The sequence below is a fragment of the Arachis stenosperma genome, chromosome 4 (assembly GCF_014773155.1).
Source record: "Arachis stenosperma cultivar V10309 chromosome 4, arast.V10309.gnm1.PFL2, whole genome shotgun sequence".
Lineage (NCBI taxonomy): Eukaryota > Viridiplantae > Streptophyta > Magnoliopsida > Fabales > Fabaceae > Arachis > Arachis stenosperma.
In genome coordinates this window covers 128,252,475-128,276,983 of record NC_080380.1, presented here as the reverse complement: position 1 = coordinate 128,276,983, position 24,509 = coordinate 128,252,475, and the positions used below count along the sequence as shown (strand labels likewise).

General features: G+C 37.1%; 5 protein-coding genes and 1 pseudogene across 6 annotated transcripts; 2 read left to right on the top strand and 4 right to left on the bottom strand.

Annotated features, from left to right (window-relative positions):
* Positions 1-2,241: 2,241 nt before the first annotated feature.
* On the top strand, positions 2,242-5,270 carry LOC130974088 (cytochrome b6-f complex subunit 4). Of its 2 annotated transcripts, none has more exons than XM_057898841.1 (2): positions 2,242-2,878; positions 3,799-5,270. In XM_057898841.1, exons 1-2 carry the CDS (start codon positions 2,242-2,244, stop codon positions 4,302-4,304), a joined length of 1,143 nt encoding a protein of 380 aa, XP_057754824.1. In that variant the 3' UTR covers positions 4,305-5,270. The 2 variants fall into 2 exon arrangements, with proteins under 2 accessions (XP_057754824.1, XP_057754823.1); XM_057898840.1 differs by lacking the exon at positions 2,242-2,878 and adding an exon at positions 2,882-3,124 and having other exon boundaries at positions 3,830-5,270.
* Positions 4,986-5,539, bottom strand: LOC130974087 (DNA-directed RNA polymerase subunit alpha-like; annotated as a pseudogene).
* A 93-nt stretch (positions 5,540-5,632) lies between these two features.
* On the bottom strand, positions 5,633-6,135 carry LOC130974089 (30S ribosomal protein S11, chloroplastic). Its single transcript, XM_057898842.1, has one exon. It carries the CDS (start codon positions 6,047-6,049, stop codon positions 5,633-5,635), a length of 417 nt encoding a protein of 138 aa, XP_057754825.1. The 5' UTR covers positions 6,050-6,135.
* Positions 6,136-7,921: 1,786 nt separating this feature from the next.
* Positions 7,922-8,461, bottom strand: LOC130976098 (50S ribosomal protein L14, chloroplastic). Its single transcript, XM_057900860.1, has one exon. It carries the CDS (start codon positions 8,346-8,348, stop codon positions 7,980-7,982), a length of 369 nt encoding a protein of 122 aa, XP_057756843.1. The 5' UTR covers positions 8,349-8,461; the 3' UTR covers positions 7,922-7,979.
* Positions 8,462-10,068: 1,607 nt separating this feature from the next.
* LOC130975483 (30S ribosomal protein S3, chloroplastic-like) lies at positions 10,069-11,099 on the bottom strand. Its single transcript, XM_057900274.1, has 2 exons — positions 10,891-11,099; positions 10,069-10,728 (listed from the first exon to the last, which is right to left on the bottom strand). Exons 1-2 carry the CDS (start codon positions 11,097-11,099, stop codon positions 10,110-10,112), a joined length of 828 nt encoding a protein of 275 aa, XP_057756257.1. The 3' UTR covers positions 10,069-10,109.
* A 10,541-nt stretch (positions 11,100-21,640) lies between these two features.
* LOC130975482 (uncharacterized) lies at positions 21,641-23,082 on the top strand. The gene is made up of 3 exons (XM_057900273.1): positions 21,641-22,055; positions 22,146-22,436; positions 22,520-23,082. The coding sequence occupies exons 1-3, from the start codon at positions 21,641-21,643 to the stop codon at positions 23,080-23,082; spliced, it is 1,269 nt and encodes a 422-aa protein (XP_057756256.1).
* Positions 23,083-24,509: the final 1,427 nt, after the last annotated feature.

Sequence of the window (24,509 nt, the reverse complement as noted above, 5' to 3'; positions counted from 1 at the left end):
CCACTTAGAATGACAAACATACTTAATCGATCGAACACTACTTGAAAACGGCTATTCTGCTCAGAACTGAGAAGTTCTAAATGTTCCTGGAAATTCTTGCTCCCATTGGACCATCTGTATCTACATGCATTAAGATCCCGATTCATGGATCTCTCGGTTCGAGAAATCAAAATAAGAGGATCGAACCATTTCTTCTGACTCTTTTTCAAATTTGATAACTGGTGGTTGATCGTGTATTTCATTATAGTTCTATGATTCATAGTATCATTTTCTATTTGATACCTTTGAATTCCATGTTCGAAGTTGCGATCGAATCGATTCTTTTTAATGAATCGATTCAATACATTTCTTATGTACCCATAGGTGCTATATTGGATTTGAATTTGAAACGATTTAAGATCCCTTAAGTAATGTCTAAACCTAATGATTCAAGGAAAAGCTAAAAGATCCTGGACCAAGTAAATACCAATTCAAAATTGTCGCAATAATTCTATTACCCCAATAATTCTATTACTTCTATTAAATACAATGAAGAGAAAAGGATTAGATTAGAAGAAAAAAGAGGGGGCAATAAAAGAGGGGTACTAGAATTGATGAAAAGGAATTCCAGCACATATAGTGACATACATAGTGAAATAATACTATGTGTTCTCACCAAAAAGAATGATTTTTTTATATACCCACTCGCTCCTTATTAACTTATTACTAGTTACCAATCCTAGTGATTGGATTTATATATATTAGTAAAAAGATGTGATAGAATATTTTGAATATTCTATATTTATGTTTAATGATTTTTCTTCGAATGACTATTCATCTATTGTATTTTAATGGTAATAGAGGAAAAACTCTATGGAAAAATGGTGGTTCAATTCTATGCTGTTTTATAGGCAGTTAGAATACAGGTGTGGGCTAAGTAACTCAATGGATAGTTTTGGTCCTGTTGAAAATACCAGTGCAAGTGAAGACCCAATTTTGATTGATATGGAAAAAGACTTTCCTAGCTGGAATGATAGTGACAATTCTAGTTACAGTAATGTTGATTATTTAGTCGGTGTCAGGAACATTAGAAATTTCCTATCTGATAAAATTCTTTTAGTTAGGGATAACAATAGCCAAAGGAACCGTTATTCCATATATTTTGATATTGAAAATCAATTTTTGGAGATTTCTAATGATCCTTCTTTTCTAAGTGAACCAGAAAGTCTTTTTGATAGTTATAATAAGAATTCTAGCTATCTGAATAATGTCTCTTTTTCTAGTATGGAATGAGTCAATCATCCACTTTGGTATCTTATTGAAAAAAGATGGTGATATTGTTCTTCCATTGATCAAGAATTTCGATTTTTGGGAAGTATCACGGCCATCCAATAAGAAGGGTTTCAATTTTTTCAAATGAACGATTTGAAGACCTATTGATTCTAACAACTGATTACAGAGTGGATCATTCGGACCTTTCAATTCATAGATGTGGATCTCGGACCTATGAATGGGGATACTCCCGAAACTCACAAAGAAAAAAGGAAGTGAGTTAGACAAAAAGAGAAGAAACTTGGACAAAAAAGGAAGTAACTTGGACAAAAAGAAACAAAGTAACTTAGACAAATCTTTTTTGTCGATAACCTCAACCTCAGACCAATCAATCGAATATTGATTAATACGTAATCGATCGAACACTACTTGAAAACGGCTATTCTGCTCAGAACTGAGAAGTTCTAAATGTTCCTGGAAATTCTTGCTCCCATTGGACCATCTGTATCTACATGCATTAAGATCCCGATTCATGGATCTCTCGGTTCGAGAAATCAAAATAAGAGGATCGAACCATTTCTTCTGACTCTTTTTCAAATTTGATAACTGGTGGTTGATTGTGAGTTATTAACATATATAAGTTAAAATATGTTTTTGCATATCATCGAAAATCCCCTTTTCTTAAGAATGAAATAAAAGATTATTTTTTTGGAATACAAAGAATATTTGATTTTCAATTTATATCCAAGAACCCCCCAATTCTCTAATGAATCAATGGACAAATTGGTTGTTAAAGAGTCATTATCAATATGATTTATCTCAGAGAAGATGGTCTAGATTAGTGCCACAAAAATGGAGAAATAGAATCCATAAACGTCATGTCATTCAAAATAAAGATTTAAAAAAATGTGATTCATATGAAAAAACTAGATCAATTCCTTACAAAAACCAACAATTAGGCTCATTAAAAAAAAAACACACAATATGAATATGATCTTTTTCAATAAAGTCTATGATTGGTTCGAAGAACGTCTTGAGATTCAGGCGATTGCCGATGATATAACTAGTAAATATGTCCCTCCTCATGTCAACATATTCTATTGTTTAGGAGGAATTACACTTACTTGCTTTTTAGTCCAAGTAGCAACGGGGTTTGCTATGACCTTTTATTATCGTCCGACCGTTACTGAGGCTTTTGCTTCGGTTCAATATATAATGACTGAGGCTAACTTTGGTTGGTTAATCCGATCTGTTCATCGATGGTCGGCAAGTATGATGGTTTTAATGATGATCCTGCACGTATTTCGTGTGTATCTTACCGGCGGTTTTAAAAAACCTCGTGAATTGACGTGGGTTACGGGCGTTGTTTTGGCTGTATTGACCGCATCTTTTGGTGTAACTGGTTATTCCTTACCTTGGGACCAAATTGGTTATTGGGCAGTCAAAATTGTAACAGGAGTACCCGAAGCTATTCCCGGAATAGGATCGTCTGTCGTGGAATTATTAAGGGGAAGTGCTAGTGTAGGACAATCTACCTTGACTCGTTTTTATAGTTTACATACTTTTGTATTACCTCTTCTTACTGCTGTATTTATGTTAATGCACTTTCCAATGATACGTAAGCAAGGCATCTCCGGTCCTTTATAGAGAATATGGATCCTAGATATTTCTAATCAATCATTTTTTATTTTGGGGAGGAACAAAAGTATTTCATTGCTACAAATATGGATTATTAAAAAAAATAAGACATGTATTTGGATATTTCCCTGCAACTTAAGACTTAACAAAATTAGCGTCTTATTTTTTTATTTGACATACACGAATAGTTGATAGTTGAGGGGGATTCTCCGAAGAAAAAACGGATTATGGGAGTGTGTGACTTGAACTATTGATTGGATCGCGCAGATGGATAACTTTTTCATATCTGCCACATTTTAATTTGCAATAAAATGTGTCTCTTTGTTCCAACCACCGCGCAAGCCCCCCTACAGAGGATAGGCCGGTTCACTTGAAGAGATTCTTTTCTATGATCAGACTTGATCATGTCCTGGATGACCGGGCTTCGTAAGATCCACTAAAACTAAAATAAGTGAAGTGGTCTAATACGGATTCCGTCTTATCGATTTCACTTAACTTAATAGTATTGAAATGCATTCATTTCCTATGCATTGACTCGATTTATGATACTATCGGAGTGAAACAAGTAGATCTAAAGAAGAACAGGGGTTAGATTCCATTAGTAACAAGTAAATCCTTTAATTTAATATGTAAATGTATGTTAAAAAGTCCCGATATCTTTTTTTGAGGGGGGCAAAAATATCAAGGTCTGAGATGACCCAGAAAGCACTATAAATTTAAGAAAGCCTACTTGGGTATTGAGCATTTACAAATAAGAAATGAGTTTTTCACAATAGATAGTTGTGTAACTCCGTAAAACAGAATCGAGTCCATTTTCTTACATATAAACTTTTCTATAGGTATACTCGGTTCGTTTGATTGATGCTCGAGCCGGATGATGCAAAATTATCATGTCCGGTTCTTTCGGAGGATGGATCAATAAGAATTCACCTATCCCAATAACAAAAAAACCTGACTTGAATGATCCTGTATTAAGAGCGAAATTGGCTAAAGGAATGGGTCATAATTATTATGGAGAACCCGCATGGCCAAACGATCTTTTATATATTTTTCCCGTAGTTATTCTAGGTACTATTGCTTGTAACGTAGGTTTAGCAGTTTTAGAACCATCAATGATTGGGGAACCCGCGGATCCATTTGCAACTCCTTTGGAAATATTGCCGGAATGGTATTTCTTTCCTGTATTTCAAATACTTCGTACAGTGCCCAATAAGTTATTGGGCGTTCTTTTAATGGTTTCGGTACCCGCAGGATTATTAACAGTACCCTTTTTGGAGAATGTTAATAAATTCCAAAACCCATTTCGTCGTCCAGTATCAACAACCATCTTTTTGATTGGTACTGCAGTAGCCCTTTGGTTGGGTGTTGGAGCAACATTACCTATTGAGAAATCCCTAACTTTAGGTCTCTTTTAAATTGATTCACTTGTGAATTAAAATCTCATATATATTGGGTATCTAGGGAGAATTCACTTTGAAAGGACTACTCTCTAGATACATCTTTGAACCTACTCTCAGTATGTAGATTTTTTCTAAATTTTTCTAAAGATAAAGATTCAAACTCCATATTTTCATCTTTTTTTTCTTTCTTTTTTATAAAAAAGAAAGAAAAAAAAGATGAAAAAAACCTAATGGATTTCCAATTTATGCAAAATGCTTTTCTTTCAATTTCGAATTTCTAAAATGTCCAAGATATGTTTTACATCTTCTATCCGAAAATCTTCTATTTTCATAAGGTTTTCGTGACTGGTATTAAAAAGGTCCAATAATGTATGTATATTGGACCTTTTGAGACAATTATAGATCCTGGGAGGCAATTCTAATTGGTCAATAAAAAAAGATTTTAATTCTATCTCTTTTTTGTTTTTTCTTAGTTTAGCCAATGTATCATGAAAAGTGAAACCGGGTAAAGTAACTTTGTGTTGATTTTTTTCTAATTTCAAGTTTTCTGCTCCCGCATGTAAAAAAGGAATAAATAGGTCAATCAAATTACGGGAGGCTTCATAAAGCGCTTCTTTAGGAGTTAAACTCCCATTTGTCCATATTTCGAGAAAGAGTATTTCTTGTTTTTCATTCCCATTCACATAAGAATGAATACTATGATTTGCGTTTCGAACAGGCATGAATACTGCATCTATAGGATAACTTCCGTCTTGAAAGTTTTTTAGTCTTTTTATACAATATCCGCGATTCCTCTCGATTTGTAATCTAATACACAAATTAATGGGTTCTATTAGGTTAGCTATATGTTGCGTATTATCAACAATTTCCACAGAAGGTGGTAAAATGATGTCTTGAGCGGTTACATATCCGGGACCGTTGATACAAATAGATGCGTCTCGAGTCCCATACAGATTACTTCTCAATACTATTTCTTTCAAATTCATTAAAATTTCATGTACTGATTCTTGAATACCTACTATGGTCGAATATTCATGTGGTATTTTCTCAGATTTTGCACGTGTGATACATGTTCCCTCTATTTCTCCAAGCAAAACTCTTCGCATCGCAATGCCTATTGTATCAGCTTGGCCTTTCATAAGTGGAGACAGAATAAAGCGTCCATAATAAAGGCGCTTACTGTCTACTCTTGATTCAACACACTTCCACTGTAGTGTTCGAGTAGATACTCTAATTTTCTCTCGAACCATAGTAATCAATTCTTTTTTTCAAATCCTTGAATTGTTTATTTCTCTTGTCTTGAAATTTATTCTATGTTTTCTATTTTTATCTTTTGTTTTACATTACACACGTCGTTTTTTAGGGGACCTACACCCATTATGTGGCATAGGGGTTACATCCCGTATAAAATTTAAGAGTATGCCACTTCTACGAATAGCTCTTAATGCCGCATCTCTTCCGAGACCGGGACCCTTTATCATGACTTCTGCTCGTTGCATGCCTTGATTCGCTACTGTTCGAATAACATTTCCTGCTGCGGTTTGGGCGGCAAATGGTGTTCCCCTTCGCGTACCTTTGAATCCACAAGTACCTGCGGAGGACCACGAAATTACCCGACCCCGTACATCGGTAACAGTGACAATGGTATTGTTGAAACTAGCTTGAACATGAATAACGCCCTTTGGTATTTTACGAGCATGTTTACGTGAACCAATACGTCCATTTTTACGCGAACCAATTTTGGGTATAGGTTTTGCCATATCTTATTATCTTTTTATTATTTCATAATTATTATCTCATAACCTAAAAGGAAGTCTGAGATGTATGGATATATTCATTTCATGTCAAAAAAGCAGATGTTTTACTATATTTCTTTTTTTTAATTAGAAACTAGAATTAATATTCTCAAAATTGGCATTATATTTGTGTTAATATACAACTAACAAAAATAGAATTTCCAATTTTAGATCCCCAAAATCTCTCTATCTAATATCTCTTTTTTATATTGTATTCTATTAGAATAGTTCTAATCTATATATATATAATCATTGATATATATTATATATATAAGAAAATTTCGAAATATTCGAAATAAAATTTCTATATTCATTCAATAATTTGAAATTTTCACATATTCAAAAATATTAATATATAATCAATATTACTATAAAATCATATCATATATAATAGAGAATATTATATAATTTCTAAGTTTTCATGTAAAAAAAAGTTTGAATTTCAATATCTATATCTTTTTTTATTTTTTTTTTATTTGCGCACCCAGTCCTTTATAATTCAAAGCCCTCTCTTGTGGCTTTTGTGGAAATATTATCCTTATCCTTGTCTTTGTTTATGTCTTGGATTGGAACAAATTACTAGAATTCTACCTCGTCTACGGATCAATCTACATTTTTCACAAATTTTACGAACAGAGGCCCGTATTTTCATATTTATCATTCCTTCAACTTAATCTCGGATCCATTTTAATGGAAGAAAATAAGGTTTCCTTCAATTTTTAACTTCTATTCTAATCGTACCCCTCAAAACCAATAATATTGAAGTTAAAAAAAAGTCTAATTAAAGAATTTATACTTGCATTTTTATTTCTCTGTGGTAGAAATATATATAAAGAGTATGTTGAACCTTTTCAGAAATATAGCCTAGACTGATATTTTCATTATTAAAATTGAAAATAAATGAACCAACCCCGAACATACCCCACAGGGGAAATTGATTCAGCAATATTGAATTAAACCCTCATGAATCCGTTTCTTTATAACAATTCCTGTTAAACCCATTTCACGCATTCATTAAGGTATGAGGAGTGATATGAGAGACTTGTGTTTTGTTTTATCTCTCTTTACTTTTTTACAAAAATTGATAGAATTTTTTCTATAATTCGGATATCAGAAAGATTACCATATATAACATAAAACTTCTCCGCCGATTCGTTCTAATCGAGCCTCTCGATCTGTCATTATACCTCTCGAAGTAGAAATAATGACAATTCCCATCCCCCCTAAAATTCTTGGAATTTGTTGATAATTAGAATAGATTCGTAGACCAGGAGTACTGATCCGTTTTAAATTCAAACGCGTTTTAGATGATCCTTTTCTATTTCTTCTATATGGTAGAGTTAAAACTAAAAAAAGATTTCCCCCTTCCCTATGTTTTCTCACGTTTTCAATAAAACCCTCTCGTAAAAGCATTTTAGCAATGTTTTCAGTAATGTTAGTAGATGGTATTAGAACCGTTCCTCTTCCATTCATGTCAGCATTTCGTATAGAGGTTATTATGTCGGCGATGGTGTCCTTACCCATAGGAAAATAAATGTTACCCTTTACTTACTTTTGATATAATCAGCATGCTCCGTGTTCTATATTTTCTAATATATATTAGAGTAATATAATTTGAAAATATTTTAGTTAAAATTAAAGAAAGATATCTAGTATATTTATATATCTTTAATAGAATATATCTTTAATAGAAAGATATCTATATAATATCTTATTTATATATTTCTTTTTATATTTCTATATTTATTTTTATACTTATTTTTATTCAAAAAGAATAATATATATTAAAAAAATAAAAAACGAAATCCAATTTTATTAATAATTAGATATATGTGTAAGACATAATTTATTAATTTATCTATTTCATTTTCATTAAATAATAAAATGTTTTTTCTTATAATACCTCAGGTGCTAATGAAACTATTTTAGTGAAATTTAACTGTCTCAATTCCCGGGCGATTGCGCCAAAAATTCGAGTTCCTTTTGGATTTCCCTCTTGATCAATGACAACCGCGGCATTATCATCATACTGTATTATCATGCCATTGCTACGTTTAAGTTCTTTACAAGTACGTACAATTACAGCTCTAATCACTTCTGATCTTTCTAAAGACATATTTGGTACCGCTTCCTTGATTACAGCAACAACAATGTCACCAATAGAAGCATATCGTCGATTACCTGCTCCTATGATTCGAATACACATCAATTGGCGGGCTCCGCTGTTATCGGCTACATTCAAATGGGTTTGAGGTTGAATCATATCATTCTTATTTTATCTGGTTTTTCAGTCCAAGGCTTGAAGTAAAAAAAATATTCTCTATTCAACAAAAGAAAGGAAAAATTGCCATGTTTTTTCCTCCAAAAGACCTCTTTCCTTTGGTTTTTATTATTTAATATCTTGAAATAATGAATTGAGTTTGGATAGGCATTTTTGATGCGGCTATTGAGATAGCCCTTTTGGCTATATTTTCTGCGACTCCGCCCATTTCATAAAGTATTCTACCGGGTTTAACGACAGCTACCCAATATTCGGGAGATCCCTTTCCCGAACCCATACGCGTTTCGGTTGGTCTTACTGTAACTGGTTTGTCTGGAAATATCCGTACCCATATTTGTCCACCTCGGCGGACATTTCGTGACATTGCCCGCCGACCTGCTTCTATTTGTCTAGATGTGATCCAAGCGGGTTCAAGTGCCTGAAGAGCATATCTTCCGAAGCAAATATGATTACCCCGATAGGATATTCCTTTCATTCTTCCTCTATGTTGCTTACGGAATCTGGTTCTTTTGGGGTTATAGTTGATGGTTGTTTAGAAATCCCATCGCTATTCCAGAACCGTACATGAGATTTTCACCTCATACGGCTCCTCGCGAATAAAACAATTACAAAAATGGATTTAACCAATACCAATAAAAAAATATACCGTATATACATATGTTTAATGAATAATTGAATCACGAGGTTTTTTTATTTTAATATTTCATAGGATTGATTGATCAATTGGAAATTAGTATATCTTGTTTTGATTTTTATATAGAACTAGACATTTATTAGAAAATTTGCCCCCCCTATATATAGTTAAATATATAACTAGATAATGTTGTTCTATTAGAGCATAAGATTCTAACAAATCCTTATTTTATTTATTTCTGGTGGTATTGGATTGGCTCAATTTCGAAATAAAAAAACAAAGATTTCGCGGGCGAATATTTACTCCTTATCCATTTTATTTTAGATGTAATCTAGGGTTATCCTGCGACTCTTCAAAAAAATGAATTGGTTCTTAGTTCGTTCCGCCATCCCTCCCGTCAAATGAATCTTAGGTATTCACGGTTTTCGTCGTTCCCATCGCTTCTCGATTGATGATTAGGTCTGGAATTCTACAATGGAGCCTCGCAAATACAATTCCAAATTATATATATTTCTTTTTTCTTGAATCAACCTTCTCAGTTTTTATTGACTCGGTGCTCTTGATTTGTTTATTTTGGGAATATATATATCTATATATGGATTTAGTTAATGTTGATGCTTTATTACACTTCCCCTTTTTATGAGATAACCATAAGACCTTTACATATTCGAATTCTATATCATTGATATATCTTTTTTCTTTCTTTCACCCTTCATTTTTATCTGTATATTCTTATTGCTTTACAACTTATAATCAGATTCGTTTTTATTTTTTTTTATCCAATATCTCAGTTGTTATAATTCTACTACCAAAATATGATATCTTGATTTTATTTCGATTTTTAGATTAATTCTTTAAATCCAGATAATGCGAAGCGATGAGTTGGTTAGTACTTAGTTATTAATGAATTCATCCTATAAGTCATTTATTTTATTGTCGAACTCTAACCACTTTAAAAAATCAACGAGTCACACACTAAGCATAGCAATTATATTTATATAAAAAAATTAATTGATATTTTTTATTCAATCTTATAAAATTTTCAAAATTATCATTTTTTTGTTTTACCGAAACAAGGAACCTTAAAGAAAAAGAAAAGGAGAATTGGATTATTCTTTGTTTACAAATATCCAAACTTTGATCCCTAATACGCCATAAATAGTTCGAACTGTATAGGAACAATAATCAATTTTAGCTCGAATGGTTTGTAGAGGAACTCTACCCTCTCTGATCCATTCGACACGTGCAATTTCTTTTCCGTCGATACGTCCCGCAATTTGTACTTGAATTCCTTTTGTCCCCGCCTGTTGAGTTAATTCAATAGCTTTTTTCATTGCTTTACGAAACGAAACTCTATTCCTTAATTGCCCGGCTATAAATTCTGCAAGAATATTAGGATGTCCATAAGGGTTTGCAATTCTTGTAATAGCAATGTTCAGTTTTCGGTTCACACAATTGAGTTTTTTTTGTAAATTCATCTGTAACTCTTCTATTCTTCCAGGCTTACCCTCAATTAATAACTTTGGAAATCCCATAGAGATTATGACTTGAATCAAATCAATTCTTTTTTTAATCTTTATCCCTGCTATTCCCTCGACACCAGAAGATATTCTTATATTTATTTTTATATAATTCTTGATATAATCTCGTATTTTTTTATCTTCTTGTAGATTCTCTGAATAATTCCGCTTATCTCCAACTCGTGAACTTAGCCGATACAAAGCTATGCTATATGATAGCACCCAATTTTTCCGATTCGGCAGTTTGATCTATGCTATGATTTATTATTCATGGACGTTGATAAGATCCTTCCATCTAGCAGCACCTTAGGATGGCATAGCCTTCAAGTTAAGGGCGAGGTTCAAACGAGGAAAGGCTTATGGTGGATACCTAGGCACCCAGAGACGAGGAAGGGCGTAGTAAGCGACGAAATGCTTCGGGGAGTTGAAAATAAGCGTAGATCCGGAGATTCCCGAATAGGTCAACCTTTCGAACTGCTGCTGAATCCACGGGCAGGCAAGAGACAACCTGGCCCATCGATTTGAATAATGGGTCTCAATTCGGGGGGAAGAACTGGTAAGAGACATAAAACCATCCATTCCGGATTTATATTTGTTCGGATAAAATGTTTAGCTAATTCTATACGTCGAACCAAAAAATTTTTTCTTCTTCCAACTTTTCGAGCCTCCCATTCATTTTCATTGCCCGTGGATCCCCCTTCTCCTAATTCTTTCCACTCTACTAATGAAGAATTTATAAGAATTGTCAAATCCAGATCGCCTAGTTGTTCTCGAATAGCACCCGCTCCACTAGAAATTTCTCTATTTCGAAATGTATCGAAACCCTGTATAGTAAAAAAAAGTGGTATGCTATATTTCCAGGATTGGATTTCATATTCGAATAAACCTCGTAATCGTAAGAAAGTAGGCTTTTTAACGACGGGTCTAGCAAACGAAAAATTTGGATAGGATCCAACCAATGGATCAATGGGATCTCCCCCTTTCAAAATCGGACGTGAAAGTTTCCTTTCATCCGGCTTAAATAATTAAGTCCAAAATAAAGAATAATGAATTTCTGCGTTCAAATTCTATAAAATGGAGAATCAAATAATCTAAAAATTTTTACTCTTTAGTGTTAGCCCAAGCACACACCAAGTGGGCCCGGAAGTAGATTTTTATGTCATTTACTCATCTTTGTAAACCTTAGGCTACTAGTTCTTTATAAATAAGACTTTTTGCTATTGTATTATCATCGAGGTAGCTATCTTTAGTCTTATGCAATCTTAGATCATTGGGAGGCTGGCCTCACGGCCATGTCTAGACCTTGTTCTTATGTATTTTCAACGGTGGAGTTTCTACACACCATAGATTAAGGTGTGGAGCTCTGCTGTACCTCGAGTATTAATACAATTACTATTGTTCTTCTATTCAATTCAGCCTATTCTTGTTCTAAGATATTCATTTGCACTCAAGAACTTGATGAATGTGATGATTATGTGACGCTCATCATCATTCTCACTTATGAACGCGTGCCTGACAACCACTCCCGTTCTACAAGCAAACAAGGCTTGAATGTTTATCTCTTAGATCCCTTAATCAGAATCTTCGTGGTATAAACTAGAATTGATGGCGGCATTCAAGAGAATCCGGAAGGTCTAAACCTTGTCTGTGGTATTCTGAGTAGGATTCAATGATTGAATAACTGTGATGAGCTTCAAACTCCTGAAGGCTGGGCGTTAGTGACAGACGCAAAAGAATCAATGGATTCTATTCCAACCTGATTGAGAACCGACAGATGATTAGCCGTGCCGTGACAGGGTGCGTTGAACATTTTCACTGAGAGGACGGGATTGTAGCCACTGACAACGGTGATGCCCAACATACAGCTTGCCATGGAAAGGAGTAAGAAGGATTGGATGAAGACAGTAGGAAAGCAGAGAGACGGAAGGGACAAAGCATCTTCATATGCTTATCTGAAATTCTCACCAATGAATTGCATAAGTATCTCTATCTTTATCTTTATGTTTTATTCATATATCCTCCATAACCATTTGAGTTTGCCTGACTAAGATTTACAAGGTGACCATAGCTTGCTTCATACCAACAATCTCTGTGGGATCGACCCTTACTCGCGTAAGGTTTATTACTTGGACGACCCAGTACACTTACTGGTTAGTAGTGCGAAGTTGTGATAAAGAGTTGAGATTGCAATTGAGCGTACCATGTTGATGGCGCCATTGATGATCACAATTTCGTGCACCAAGTTTTTGGCGCCGTTGCCGGGGATTGTTGAGTTTGGACAACTGACGGTTCATCTTGTTGCTTAGATTAGGTATTTATCTTCAGAGTTCTTAAGAATGAATTCTAGTGTTTCAAGGCGATGTTATTATCATCACCAAAGCTGATTGATTCTCATCAATTAAGCTCTTGAATGTAATGTCCTGCTAAAGCTTGGCTAACCATGTCTAATTTCTTTAGACTAAAGCTTTAGACTAACATTGTATGATTCCTGGAATTCTCATTAAGAATTTTGATATCTTTATTTTCTTTTCCACTTAATTTTTGAAAAATAAAAAAAAATTTCAAAATCATAAAATCCAAAAATATTTCTTGTTTGAGTCTAGTGTCTCATTTTAAGTTTGGTGTCAATTGCATGTTTCTGTTCTTCTTGCATCCATTCATGTGTCTTAAGTGGTCTTCAAGATGTTCTTGATGATTTCCTTGCTCTGATCTTTGAATTCTCTTGACTTGAGTGTTTTGTCATATGCATTCTCATTTTGTTAGTGTCAGTAGTATACAAACTGCTAAGTTTGGTGTCTTGCATGCATTGTTATTTGATTTTAGTTGCATTTTGATTATTCTTCATTAAAAATCCAAAAAAAATTTTAATTTGTGTCTTTTCAAGTCAATAATACAGAGAATTGAAGATTCAGAACATACAGCAGAGGAATTACACAGAAAAAGCTGGGCGTTCAAAACGCCCAGTGAGGAAGGCAAACTGGCGTTTAAACGCCAGCCAAGGTGCCTGGCTGGGCGTTTAACACCCAAAAGGGTAGTGCTTTGGGCATTAAACGCCAGAATGTGCACCATTCTGGGCGTTTAACGCCAGGATGGCACAAGAGGGAAGATTCTATTTTGAACTCAAATTTTTTTCAAGTTTTCAAAATTTTTCAAAATCAAATCTTTTTCAAATCATATCTTTTCAATCATATGTTTTCAAAATCAATTTCTTTCCATTTTTAAAGATACTTGCTAACAATTAATGATTTGATTCAACATTTCAAGTATGCTACCTTTTCTGTTGAGAAAGGTTTAATGTCTGAATCATATCTTTTCTTGTTAGCCAAGTCATTAATTTTTAAAATCAAATCTTTTTAAATTGTTTTTCAAATCATATATTCTCAATCACATCTTTTTAAAACTATAACTTTTCAATCATATCTCCTTAATCATATCTTTTTCAAAATAGTTTTCAATCATATCTTTTTGATTTCTAATTTCAAAATCTTTTTCAAAAATCACTTGATTTCTTTTCCACTCTTAGTTTTCGAAAATCAATTAGTATTTTTCAAAATGTTTTTAAAATCTTTTACTTAATTTTCGAAAATTTTTTCCCCTCTTCTCACATCCTTCTATTTATGGACTAACACTATTCCTCAAATGCACAATTTGAACTCCATCTTTCATTGATAAGTTTGAATTTTCTACCTCTTCCTTCTATTTTTCTTTTCCTCTGACACCTCAAGGAATCTCTATACTGTGACATAGAGGATTCCATATTTTCTTGTTTTCTTCTCTTTCATATGAGCAGGAGCAAAGACAAAAGCATTTCTGTTGAGGCTGACCCTGAACCTGAAAGGACCTTGAAGCGAAAGCTAAGAGAAGTTAAGGCACAACTCTCTGTAGAGGACCTAACAGAAATCTTCAAAGAAGAAAAACCCATGGCAGCCGAAAACAACAACAATGCCAACAATGCAAGGAAGGTGCTGGGTGACTTTACTGCACCTACTCCCGACTTCTATGGGAGAAGCATCTCTATCCCTGCCATTAGAGCAAACAACTTTGAGCTTAAGCCTCAATTAGTTTCTCTGATGCAACAGAATTGCAAGTTTCATGGACTTCCATTGGAAGATCCTCATCAATTTTTAGCTGAATTCTTGCAAATCTGTGACACTGTCAAGACTAATGGGGTTGACCCTGAGGTCTACAGACTTATGCTATTCCCTTTTGCTGTAAGAGACAGAGCTAGAATATGGTTGGACTCACAACCTAAAGAAAGCCTGAACTCTTGGAAAAAGCTAGTCAATGCCTTCTTGGCAAAGTTCTTTCCACCTCAAAAATTGAGTAAGCTTAGAGTGGAAGTCCAAACCTTCAGACAGAAGGAAGGAGAATCCCTCTATGAAGCTTGGGAAAGATACAAACAATTAATCAGAAAGTGTCCCTCTGACATGCTTTCTGAATGGAGCATCATAGGTATTTTCTATGATGGTCTGTCTGAACTGTCCAAGATGTCATTGGATAGCTCTGCTGGAGGATCTCTTCATCTGAAAAAAACGCCAACAGAAGCTCAAGAACTAATTGAAATGGTTGCAAATAACCAATTCATGTACACTTCTGAAAGGAATCCTGTGAACAATGGGACGAATCAGAAGAAAGGAGTTCTTGAGATTGATACTCTGAATGCCATATTGGCTCAGAATAAAATATTGACTCAGCAAGTCAATATGATTTCTCAAAGTCTGTCTGGAATGCAAGCTGCACCAGGCAGTACTAAGAATGCTTCATCTGAAGAAGAAGCTTATGATCCTGAGAACCCTTCAATGGAAGAGGTGAATTACATGGGAGAACCCTATGGAAACACCTATAATTTTTCATGGAGAAATCATCCAAATCTCTCATGGAAGGATCAACAGAGACCTCAACAAGGTTTCAACAACAATAATGGTGGAAGAAAAAGGTTTAGCAATGGCAAGCCTTTTCCATCATCTTCTCAGCAACAGACAGAGAATTCTAAGCAGAACAACTCTGACTTAGCAACCATGGTCTCTGATCTAATCAAAACCACTCAAAGTTTCATGACTGAAACAAGGTCCTCCATTAGGAATTTGGAGGCACAAATGGGACAGCTGAGTAAGAAAATTACTGAACTCCTTCCTAGTACTCTTCCAAGCAATACAGAAGAGAATCCAAAAGAAGAATGTAAGGCCATCAACATGGCCGAACTTGGAGAGGAGGGAGAGGCAGTGAACGCCACTGAGGAAGACCTCAATGGACGTCCACTGGCCTCCAATGAGTTCCCTAATGAGGAACCATGGGAATCTGAGGCTCACACTGAGACCATAGAGATTCCAATGGATTTACTTCTGCCATTCATGAGCTCTAATGAGTATTCTTCCTCTGAAAAGGATGAGTATGTCACTGAAGAGCAAGTTGCTAAATACCTTGGAGCAATTATGAAGCTAAATGACAGGTTATTTGGTAATGAGACTTGGGAGAACGAACCTCCTTTGCTCACCAAAGAACTGGATGACTTGTCTAGGCAGAAATTACCTCAAAAGAGACAGGATCCTGGAAAGTTTTCAATACCTTGTACCATAGGCACCATGACCTTTGAGAAGGCTCTGTGTGACCTAGGGTCAAGTGTAAACCTCATGCCTCTCTCTGTAATGGAGAAGCTAGGGATCTTTGAGGTACAAGCTGCAAGAATCTCACTAGAGATGGCAGACAATTCAAGAAAATAAGCTTATGGACTTGTAGAGGATGTTTTGGTAAAGATTGAAGACCATTTCATCCCTGCTGATTTTATAGTCCTAGAGACTGGGAAGTGCATGGATGAATCCATTATCCTTGGCAGATCCTTCCTAGCCACAGCAAAGGCTATGATTGATGTAGACAGAGGAGAATTGATCATTCAAGTGAATGAAGAACCCTTTGTGTTTAAGGCTCAAGGATACCCCTCTGTCACCATGGAGAGGAAGCATGAAGAGCTTCTCTCAAAACAGAGTCAAACAGAGCCCCCACAGTCAAACTCTAAGTTTGGTGTTGGGAGGCCACAACCAAATTCTAAGTTTGGTGTTGAACCCCCACATTCAAACTCTAAGTTTGGTGTTGGGAGGTTCCAACTTTGCTTTGAGTATCTTTGAGGCTCCATGAGAGCCCACTGTCAAGCTACTGACATTAAAGAAGCGCTTGTTGGGAGGCAACCCAATGTTATATTTAATCTATTTTCCTTTGTTATTTTATGTTTTCTGTAGGTTGATGATCATGGGAAGTCACAAAATCAATTGAAAAAGTAAAAACAGAATGAAAAACAGAAAGAAAAACAGCACACCCTGGAGGAAAACTTGCTGGCGTTTAAACGCCAGTGAAGCTAGCAAATGGGTGTTTAACGCCCAGTCTGGCACCATTCTGGGCGTTTAATGCCAGAAAGGGGCACCAGACTGGCGTTAAACGCCAGGAAAGGGCAAGAAGCTGGCGTTAAACGCCAGAAATGGGCACCAACCCGGCGTTTAACGTCAGAATTGGCACAGAGAGCATTTTTGCTCGCCACTTGGTGCAGGGATGACTTTTTCTTGACACCTCAGGATCTGTGGACCCCGCAGGATCCCCACCTACCCCACCACCCTCTCTCTTCTTCTTCACCCATTCACCAATCACCTCAACCACTCTTCCCCAAAAATCCCTCACCTATCAAATCCCATCTTTCTCTTCACCACTCACATCCATCCTTCATAAAATCCCACCTACCTCACCATTCAAATTCAAACCACTTTCCCTCCCAAACCCACCCATTCATAACCAAACCCTACCCCTCTCTCCACCCCTATATAAACCCATCTTCACTCCTTCATTTTCACACAACCTAAACACTACTTCTCCCCCCTTTGGCCGAACCACAAAGCCACCTCCATCTTCTCTATTTCTTCTTCTTCTACTCTCTTCTTTCTTCTTTTGCTCGAGGACGAGCAAACCTTTTAAGTTTGGTGTGGTAAAAGCATTGCTTTTTGTTTTTCCATAACCATTTATGGCACCTAAGGCCGGAGAAACCTCTAAAAAGAAGAAAGGGAAGGCAAAAGCTTCCACCTCCGAGTCATGGGAGATGGAGAGATTCATCTCAAGGGTGCATTAAGACCACTTCTATGAAGTTGTGGCCTTGAAGAAGGTGATCCCCGAGGTCCCTTTCAAGCTCAAAAAGAGTGAATATCCGGAGATCCGACATGAGATCCGAAGAAGAGGTTGGGAAGTTCTTACCAACCCCATTCAACAAGTCGGAATCTTAATGGTTCAAGAGTTCTATGCCAATGCATGGATCACCAAGAGCCATGATCAAAGTGTGAACCCGAACCCAAAGAATTGGCTTACAATGGTTCGGGGGAAATACTTAGATTTCAGTCCGGAAAATGTAAGGTTGGCATTCAACTTACCCATGATGCAAGGAGATGAACACCCTTACACTAGAAGGGTCAACTTTGATCAAAGGTTGGACCAAGTCCTCATAGACATTTGTGAAGAGGGCGCCCAATGGAAGAGAGATTCAAGAAGGAAGCCGGTTCAATTGAGAAGGCATGACCTCAAGCCCGTGGCTAGGGGATGGTTGGAGTTTATCCAACGCTCAATCATTCCCACTAGCAACCGGTCTGAAGTTACTATAGACCGGGCCATCATGATTCATAGCATCATGATTGGAGAGAAAGTAGAAGTTCATGAGGTTATAGCCCAAGAACTTTATAAGGTGGTGGACAAGTCCTCTACCTTGGCAAGGTTAGCCTTTCCTCATCTCATTTGTCACCTCTGTTATTCAGTTGGAATTGACATTGAGGGAGACATCCCCATTGATGAGGACAAGCCCATCACTAAGAAAAAGATGGAGCAAACAAGAGATCCCACTCATCATGAAATCCCTGAGATACCTCAAGGGATGCACTTTCCTCCACAAAACTATTGGGAGCAAATCAACACCTCCCTAGGAGAATTGAGTTCCAACATGGGACAACTAAGGGTGGAGCACCAAGAACATTCCATCCTCCTCCATAAAATTAGAGAAGATCAAAGAATCATGAGAGAGGAGCAACAAAGGCAAGGAAGAGACATTGAGGAGCTCAAGCATTCCATAAGATCTTCAAGAGGAAGAACAAGCCGCCATCACTAAGGTGGACCCATTCTTTAATCTCCTTGTCCTTCATTTTCCTGTTTTTCGAAAATTATGCTTATGTTTATCTATGTTTGTGTCTTATGATCATTAGTATCTTAGTATCTATGCCTTAAAGTTATGAATGTCCTATGAATCCATCACCTTTCTTAAATGAAAAATGTTTTTATTACAAAAGAACAAGAAGTACATGATTTCGAATTCATCCTTAAAACTAGCTTAATTATTTTGATGTGGTGACAATACTTTTTTTTTCTGAATGTATGCTTGAACAGTGCATATGTCTTTTGAATTTGTTGTTCATGAATCTTAAAATTGTTGGCTCTTAAAAGAATGATGAAAAAGGAGACATGTTACTGAGGATCTAAAAAATCATAAAAATGATTCTTGAAGCAAGAAAAAGCAATGAATTCAAAAAAAAAGAGAGAGAGAAAAACGAAAAAAAAAGAGAAAGAGAAAAAGAAAAAGAAAGAAATAAAGTTGTGATCCAAGGCAAAAAGAGTGTGCTTAAGAACCCTGGACACCTCTAATTGGGGACTCTAGCAAAGCTGAGTCACAATCTGAAAAGGTTCACCCAGTTATGTGTCTGTGGCATGTATGTATCCGGTGGTAATACTGGAAGACAGAATGCTTTGGGCCACGGCCAAGACTCATAAAGTAGCTGTGTTCAAGAATCATCATACTTAACTAGGAGAATCAATAACACTATCTGGATTCTGAGTTCCTAAAGAAGCCAATCATTCTGAATTTCAAAGGATAAAGTGAGATGCCAAAACTATTCAGAGGCAAAAAGTTACTAGTCCCGCTCATCTAATTGGAGCTAAGTTTCATTGATAATTTGGAGTCTATAGTATATTCTCTTCTTTTTATCTTATTTGATTTTCAGTTGCTTGGGGACAAGCAACAATTTAGGTTTGGTGTTGTGATGAGCGGATAATTTATACGCTTTTTGGCATTGTTTTTAGTATGTTTCTAGTAGGATTTAGTTAGTTTTTAGTATATTTTTATTAGTTTTTAGTTAAAATTCACTTTTCTGGACTTTACTATGAGTTTGTGTGTTTTTCTGTGATTTCAGGTATTTTCTGGCTGAAATTGAGGGACCTAAGCAAAAATCTGATCCAGAGGTTGAAAAGGACTGCAGATGCTGTTGGATTCAGACCTCCCTGCACTCGAAGTGGATTTTCTGGAGTTACAGAAGCCCAATTGGCGCGCTCTCAATGGTGTTGGAAAGTAGACATCTTGGGCTTTCCAGAAATGTATAATAGTCCATACCTTGTCCGAGATTTGATGGCCCAAACCGGCGTTGCAAATCAGCTTTGGTATTCCCGGCGTTAAACGCCGGAACTGGCACAAGAATGGGAGTTAAACGCCCAAACTGGCACAAAAGCTGGCGTTTAACTCCAAGAGAAGTCTCTACACGAAAATGCTTCAATGCTCAGCCCAAGCACACACCAAGTGGGCCCGGAAGTAGATTTTTATGTCATTTACTCATCTTTGTAAACCTTAGGCTACTAGTTCTTTATAAATAAGACTTTTTGCTATTGTATTATCATCGAGGTAGCTATCTTTAGTCTTATGCTATCTTAGATCATTAGGAGGCTGGCCTCACGGCCATGCCTAGACCTTGTTCTTATGTATTTTCAACGGTGGAGTTTCTACACACTATAGATTAAGGTGTGAAGCTCTGCTGTACCTCAAGTATTAATGCAATTACTATTGTTCTTCTATTCAATTCAGCCTATTCTTGTTCTAAGATATTCATTTGCACTCAAGAACTTGATGAATGTGATGATTATGTGACGCTCATCATCATTCTCACTTATGAACGCGTGCCTGACAACCACTCCCGTTCTACAAGCAAACAAGGCTTGAATGTTTATCTCTTAGATCCCTTAATCGGAATCTTCGTGGTATAAGCTAGAATTGATGGCGGCATTCAAGAGAATCCTGAAGGTCTAAACCTTGTCTGTGGTATTCTGAGTAGGATTCAATGATTGAATGACTGTGACGAGCTTCAAACTCCTGAAGGCTGGGCGTTAGTGACAGACGCAAAAGAATCAATGGATTCTATTCCAACCTGATTGAGAACCGACAAATGATTAGCCGTTCCGTGACAGGGTGCGTTGAACATTTTCACTAAGAGGATGGGATTGTAGCCACTGACAACGGTGATGCCCAACATACAGCTTGCCATGGAAAGGAGTAAGAAGGATTGGATGAAGACAGTAGGAAAGCAGAGAGACGGAAGGGACAAAGCATCTTCATACGCTTATCTGAACTTCTCACCAATGAATTGCATAAGTATCTCTATCTTTATCTTTATGTTTTATTTATATATCCTCCATAACCATTTGAGTTTGCCTGACTAAGATTTACAAGGTGACCATAGCTTGCTTCATACCAACAATCTCTGTGGGATCGACCCTTACTCGCGTAAGGTTTATTACTTGGACGACCCAGTACACTTGCTGGTTAGTAGTGCGAAGTTGTGATAAAGAGTTGAGATTGCAATTGAGCGTACCATGTTGATGGCACCATTGATGATCACAATTTCGTGCACCACCGGACCAGATCAATTTGATCAGACTGGCCGGTTCGACAAAGCCGTCCGGTTCGTTTGGACCAACTGGTTTGACCGGACTGGTCGGTTCGACCGAACCGCTCGGTTCATTTGGATCGACCGGTTCGATCGGTCCGATTTTACCAGATCGGGTGGTTCGACCTGACAGGCCAGGGCATTTAATTATTAGATTATTATTGCTGACAACTGTAATATTTGTGATGTGATTGCAGCAGAGCTTCCCCTTCTGCCGGATGGTGAATTTACTGTGGGAATGGAATTCAGTTCTAGGGAGGCAGTAATTAAGGCGATGAAAGATATACAATTCGCAGAGGTGTAGATTATCGGGTGCATGAGTCAGAACCCACGACATTCTATGCTAAATGCACCCAGTATGGTGCAGGATGTGATTGGCTGATCAGGGTGAGCAAGATGTCCAGAAAGTTCTGTTGGGAGATAAAGAGGTACAATGGTAGTCACACCTGTACTAGGGCCACCATTTCTCAAGATCATTCGAAGCTGGATTCCAACATAGTTGCAGAAGCAATAAAGCCATTGGTAGAAGTTGACCCGTCTATAAGGGTAAAATCAGTGATTGCGGAAGTACGGTCAAAGTTTAACTACACCATTAGTTATCGCAAAGCATGGTTGGCAAAGCAAAAGGCAGTGGAGTCAATTTTCGGAGGATGGGAAGCTTCGTACGAAGCCTTGCCGATATGGTTTGAGGCTATGTGTCACAAGGAGCCATCCGCAGTTGTTCATTTCCAAACAATGCCTGCGTATCAGGGAGATGACTTGGTTCGTAATATTCGTGTACTTCACCAAGTCTTCTGGAGTTATTACCCTTGTATTAGAGCCTTCAGACATTGCAAGCCAATAGTGTAGGTAGACGAAACTCATTTGTATGAAAAATACAAGGGTTGTTTGTTGGTTGCAGTCTCACAGGATGGCAACAACAACATCGTGCCGATTGCATTTGCGATAGTTGAGGGAGAAACATCTGAGGCCTGGCACTTTTTCCTTAGTAACTTGCGACAACATGTTGTGAGATGTGATGGTGTGGGCCTTATATCCGATCGACACGATTCCATTAGGTCTGCTATTGATCGAAGTAACGGAGCTTGGTCTCCTCCCAGAGCTTTTCATATGTTCTGCATCAGACATATAGAGTCAAACTTTCTGAGAAAATTCAAGGCTCCGTATCTGCAGAAGCTTATCGTCAACATAGGTATGATAGTTACGATTACATTTACTCCTTAACTCAGTTATTATGATGAGGTTTTTTATGGTGGGTCACTTTTTAATTGACAGGTTACTCGCGAACAATTCGCGAGTACGAGACGCGTTATCAGCGTTTACGTGAGCAGGGGGAGGCTTATACCAACTGGTTGGATCGCATACCGCGTGAGCAGTATGCTTTAGCATTTGATGGGGGATATCGATGGGGTCATATGACAACCAATCTTGTGGAATGCATCAATTCGGTACTAAAAGGGGCTCGCAATCTTCCAGTCACTGCACTTGTGAAGGCAATGTTTTACAGGCTTAATGAATTGTTCACCCGGAAAAGAGCTGAGGCTCAGGCTAGAATTAATGCAGGACATGTGTTCTCTGAGATTGTAACCTCCAAACTGCATGCAAATCAGCGGGCTGCCGGTAACATTCAAGTTAGTTGCTTTGACCGACAGAATGAGATATTCGAAGTGCGTGAGTGTCCTAGTGATGTGGAGTATGCCGTGGATCTCCGTCAACAACGGTGTGACTGTGGTGAGTTCCAAGTTGACCGGCTTCCGTGTCGACATGTGTTTGCTTGTTGTGCAAACCAACGTCTGGATTGGCAACTGTATGTACATGATGTTTACAAGATGGACTAGGTTCGACGAGTATACAGGGCTAGGTTTAAGCCACTTGGGAATCCAATAACATGGCCGTTTATCATGGACCTCGATTCGTTGGTAATCCATTCTTTAGACGGGTATCCAAAGGTCGGCCAAGGATGACTCGTTTCTTGAATGAGATGGACACTCGGATGTTGCGTCGTCCTAGGAGATGTAAGCAATGCGGGGCCGAGGGCCACAGCCGTAGTAGATGTCGTCAACGTGGTGGTGAAAATAATCCGGGTGCGACCACCCAATAGAGCTCTGGCCATATCGGTCACTTGATTTAGTGCATGAATTTGAACTTTTTATATATTGTATGACTTTCATATGTGACGTTATTGTACTACGTTATTGTGTGACTTTTTAAACATTTACTACGAACGAAACTTTTAATTCTATAAAATTTCGACAACATCTCCTCTAATTCTCGGACTTCGCTACCCTTTTCGGGTCCCAACCAAATATTTCTCAAACTTGTTCTCAACCATTTCCATAAATAAGTCAATTACATTCTAAGTAAATAAGTCCAACACATGATACATAAATAAGTGAAATACATTCTAAGTAAATAAGTCCAACACATGATACATAAATAAGTGAAATACATTCTAAATAAATAATTCCAACACAGGGTACATAAGTAGGTCCAACATCATTTTCTGATCGCCCATCTTACATCTTTGACTAATTTCTTGCATTTCTTCGCAACCTTTTTAAAAGCAGATGGGGTATACCGACTAGCACTCCGACGAGGGGGGTCAGTTCTAAGGTTGTATCCTTTTCCTTTATCGCTAGTGCTTGTACCTGTGAAAACATTCAATAACCAACTAATCAAGTAAAATAATAAATAACCAAATAATTCAAATAATAAATAACCAAATAATTCAACAAACAACTAATTCAATAATCAACTCAAATTATCAATAATCAACTCTAATAATAATCAACAAATTGTTATCAACACAATTAATTCCATAACTGACTAATCCGATCAAAATCAAACCAATATATCCAACAAACTGTTTTACCTTCAGTAGGCGCTGTACCATCGTCCGGACCATCACCCCCATCATCATCATCCTCACCATCCGCCTCATCCTCATCGTCGTCCTCATCCTCATCATCATCCTCATCTGCAACCTCATCCCCACTAGGATGGTGAACCAGAAAGTCATCATTGGCCTCATCACCTGGCTGGTAGCTCTCTAAAATGAGATTCATCGGAACACGACGTTCAATTCTGCTCTGTGTGATACCCCTCCAGGCATCATCACTCATACTAGAGTCAACAGAAAGTCTACCTCCGGAGGTACCAGAAGAAGTGAGCTGTCGAGGTCTCGTATCCAATGAGAGTCTACCTGGAGCAATCCCACTCGGTTGGGCCATCTGGTCGGTCGGAATGGATCCGTAAGCTGGATGTG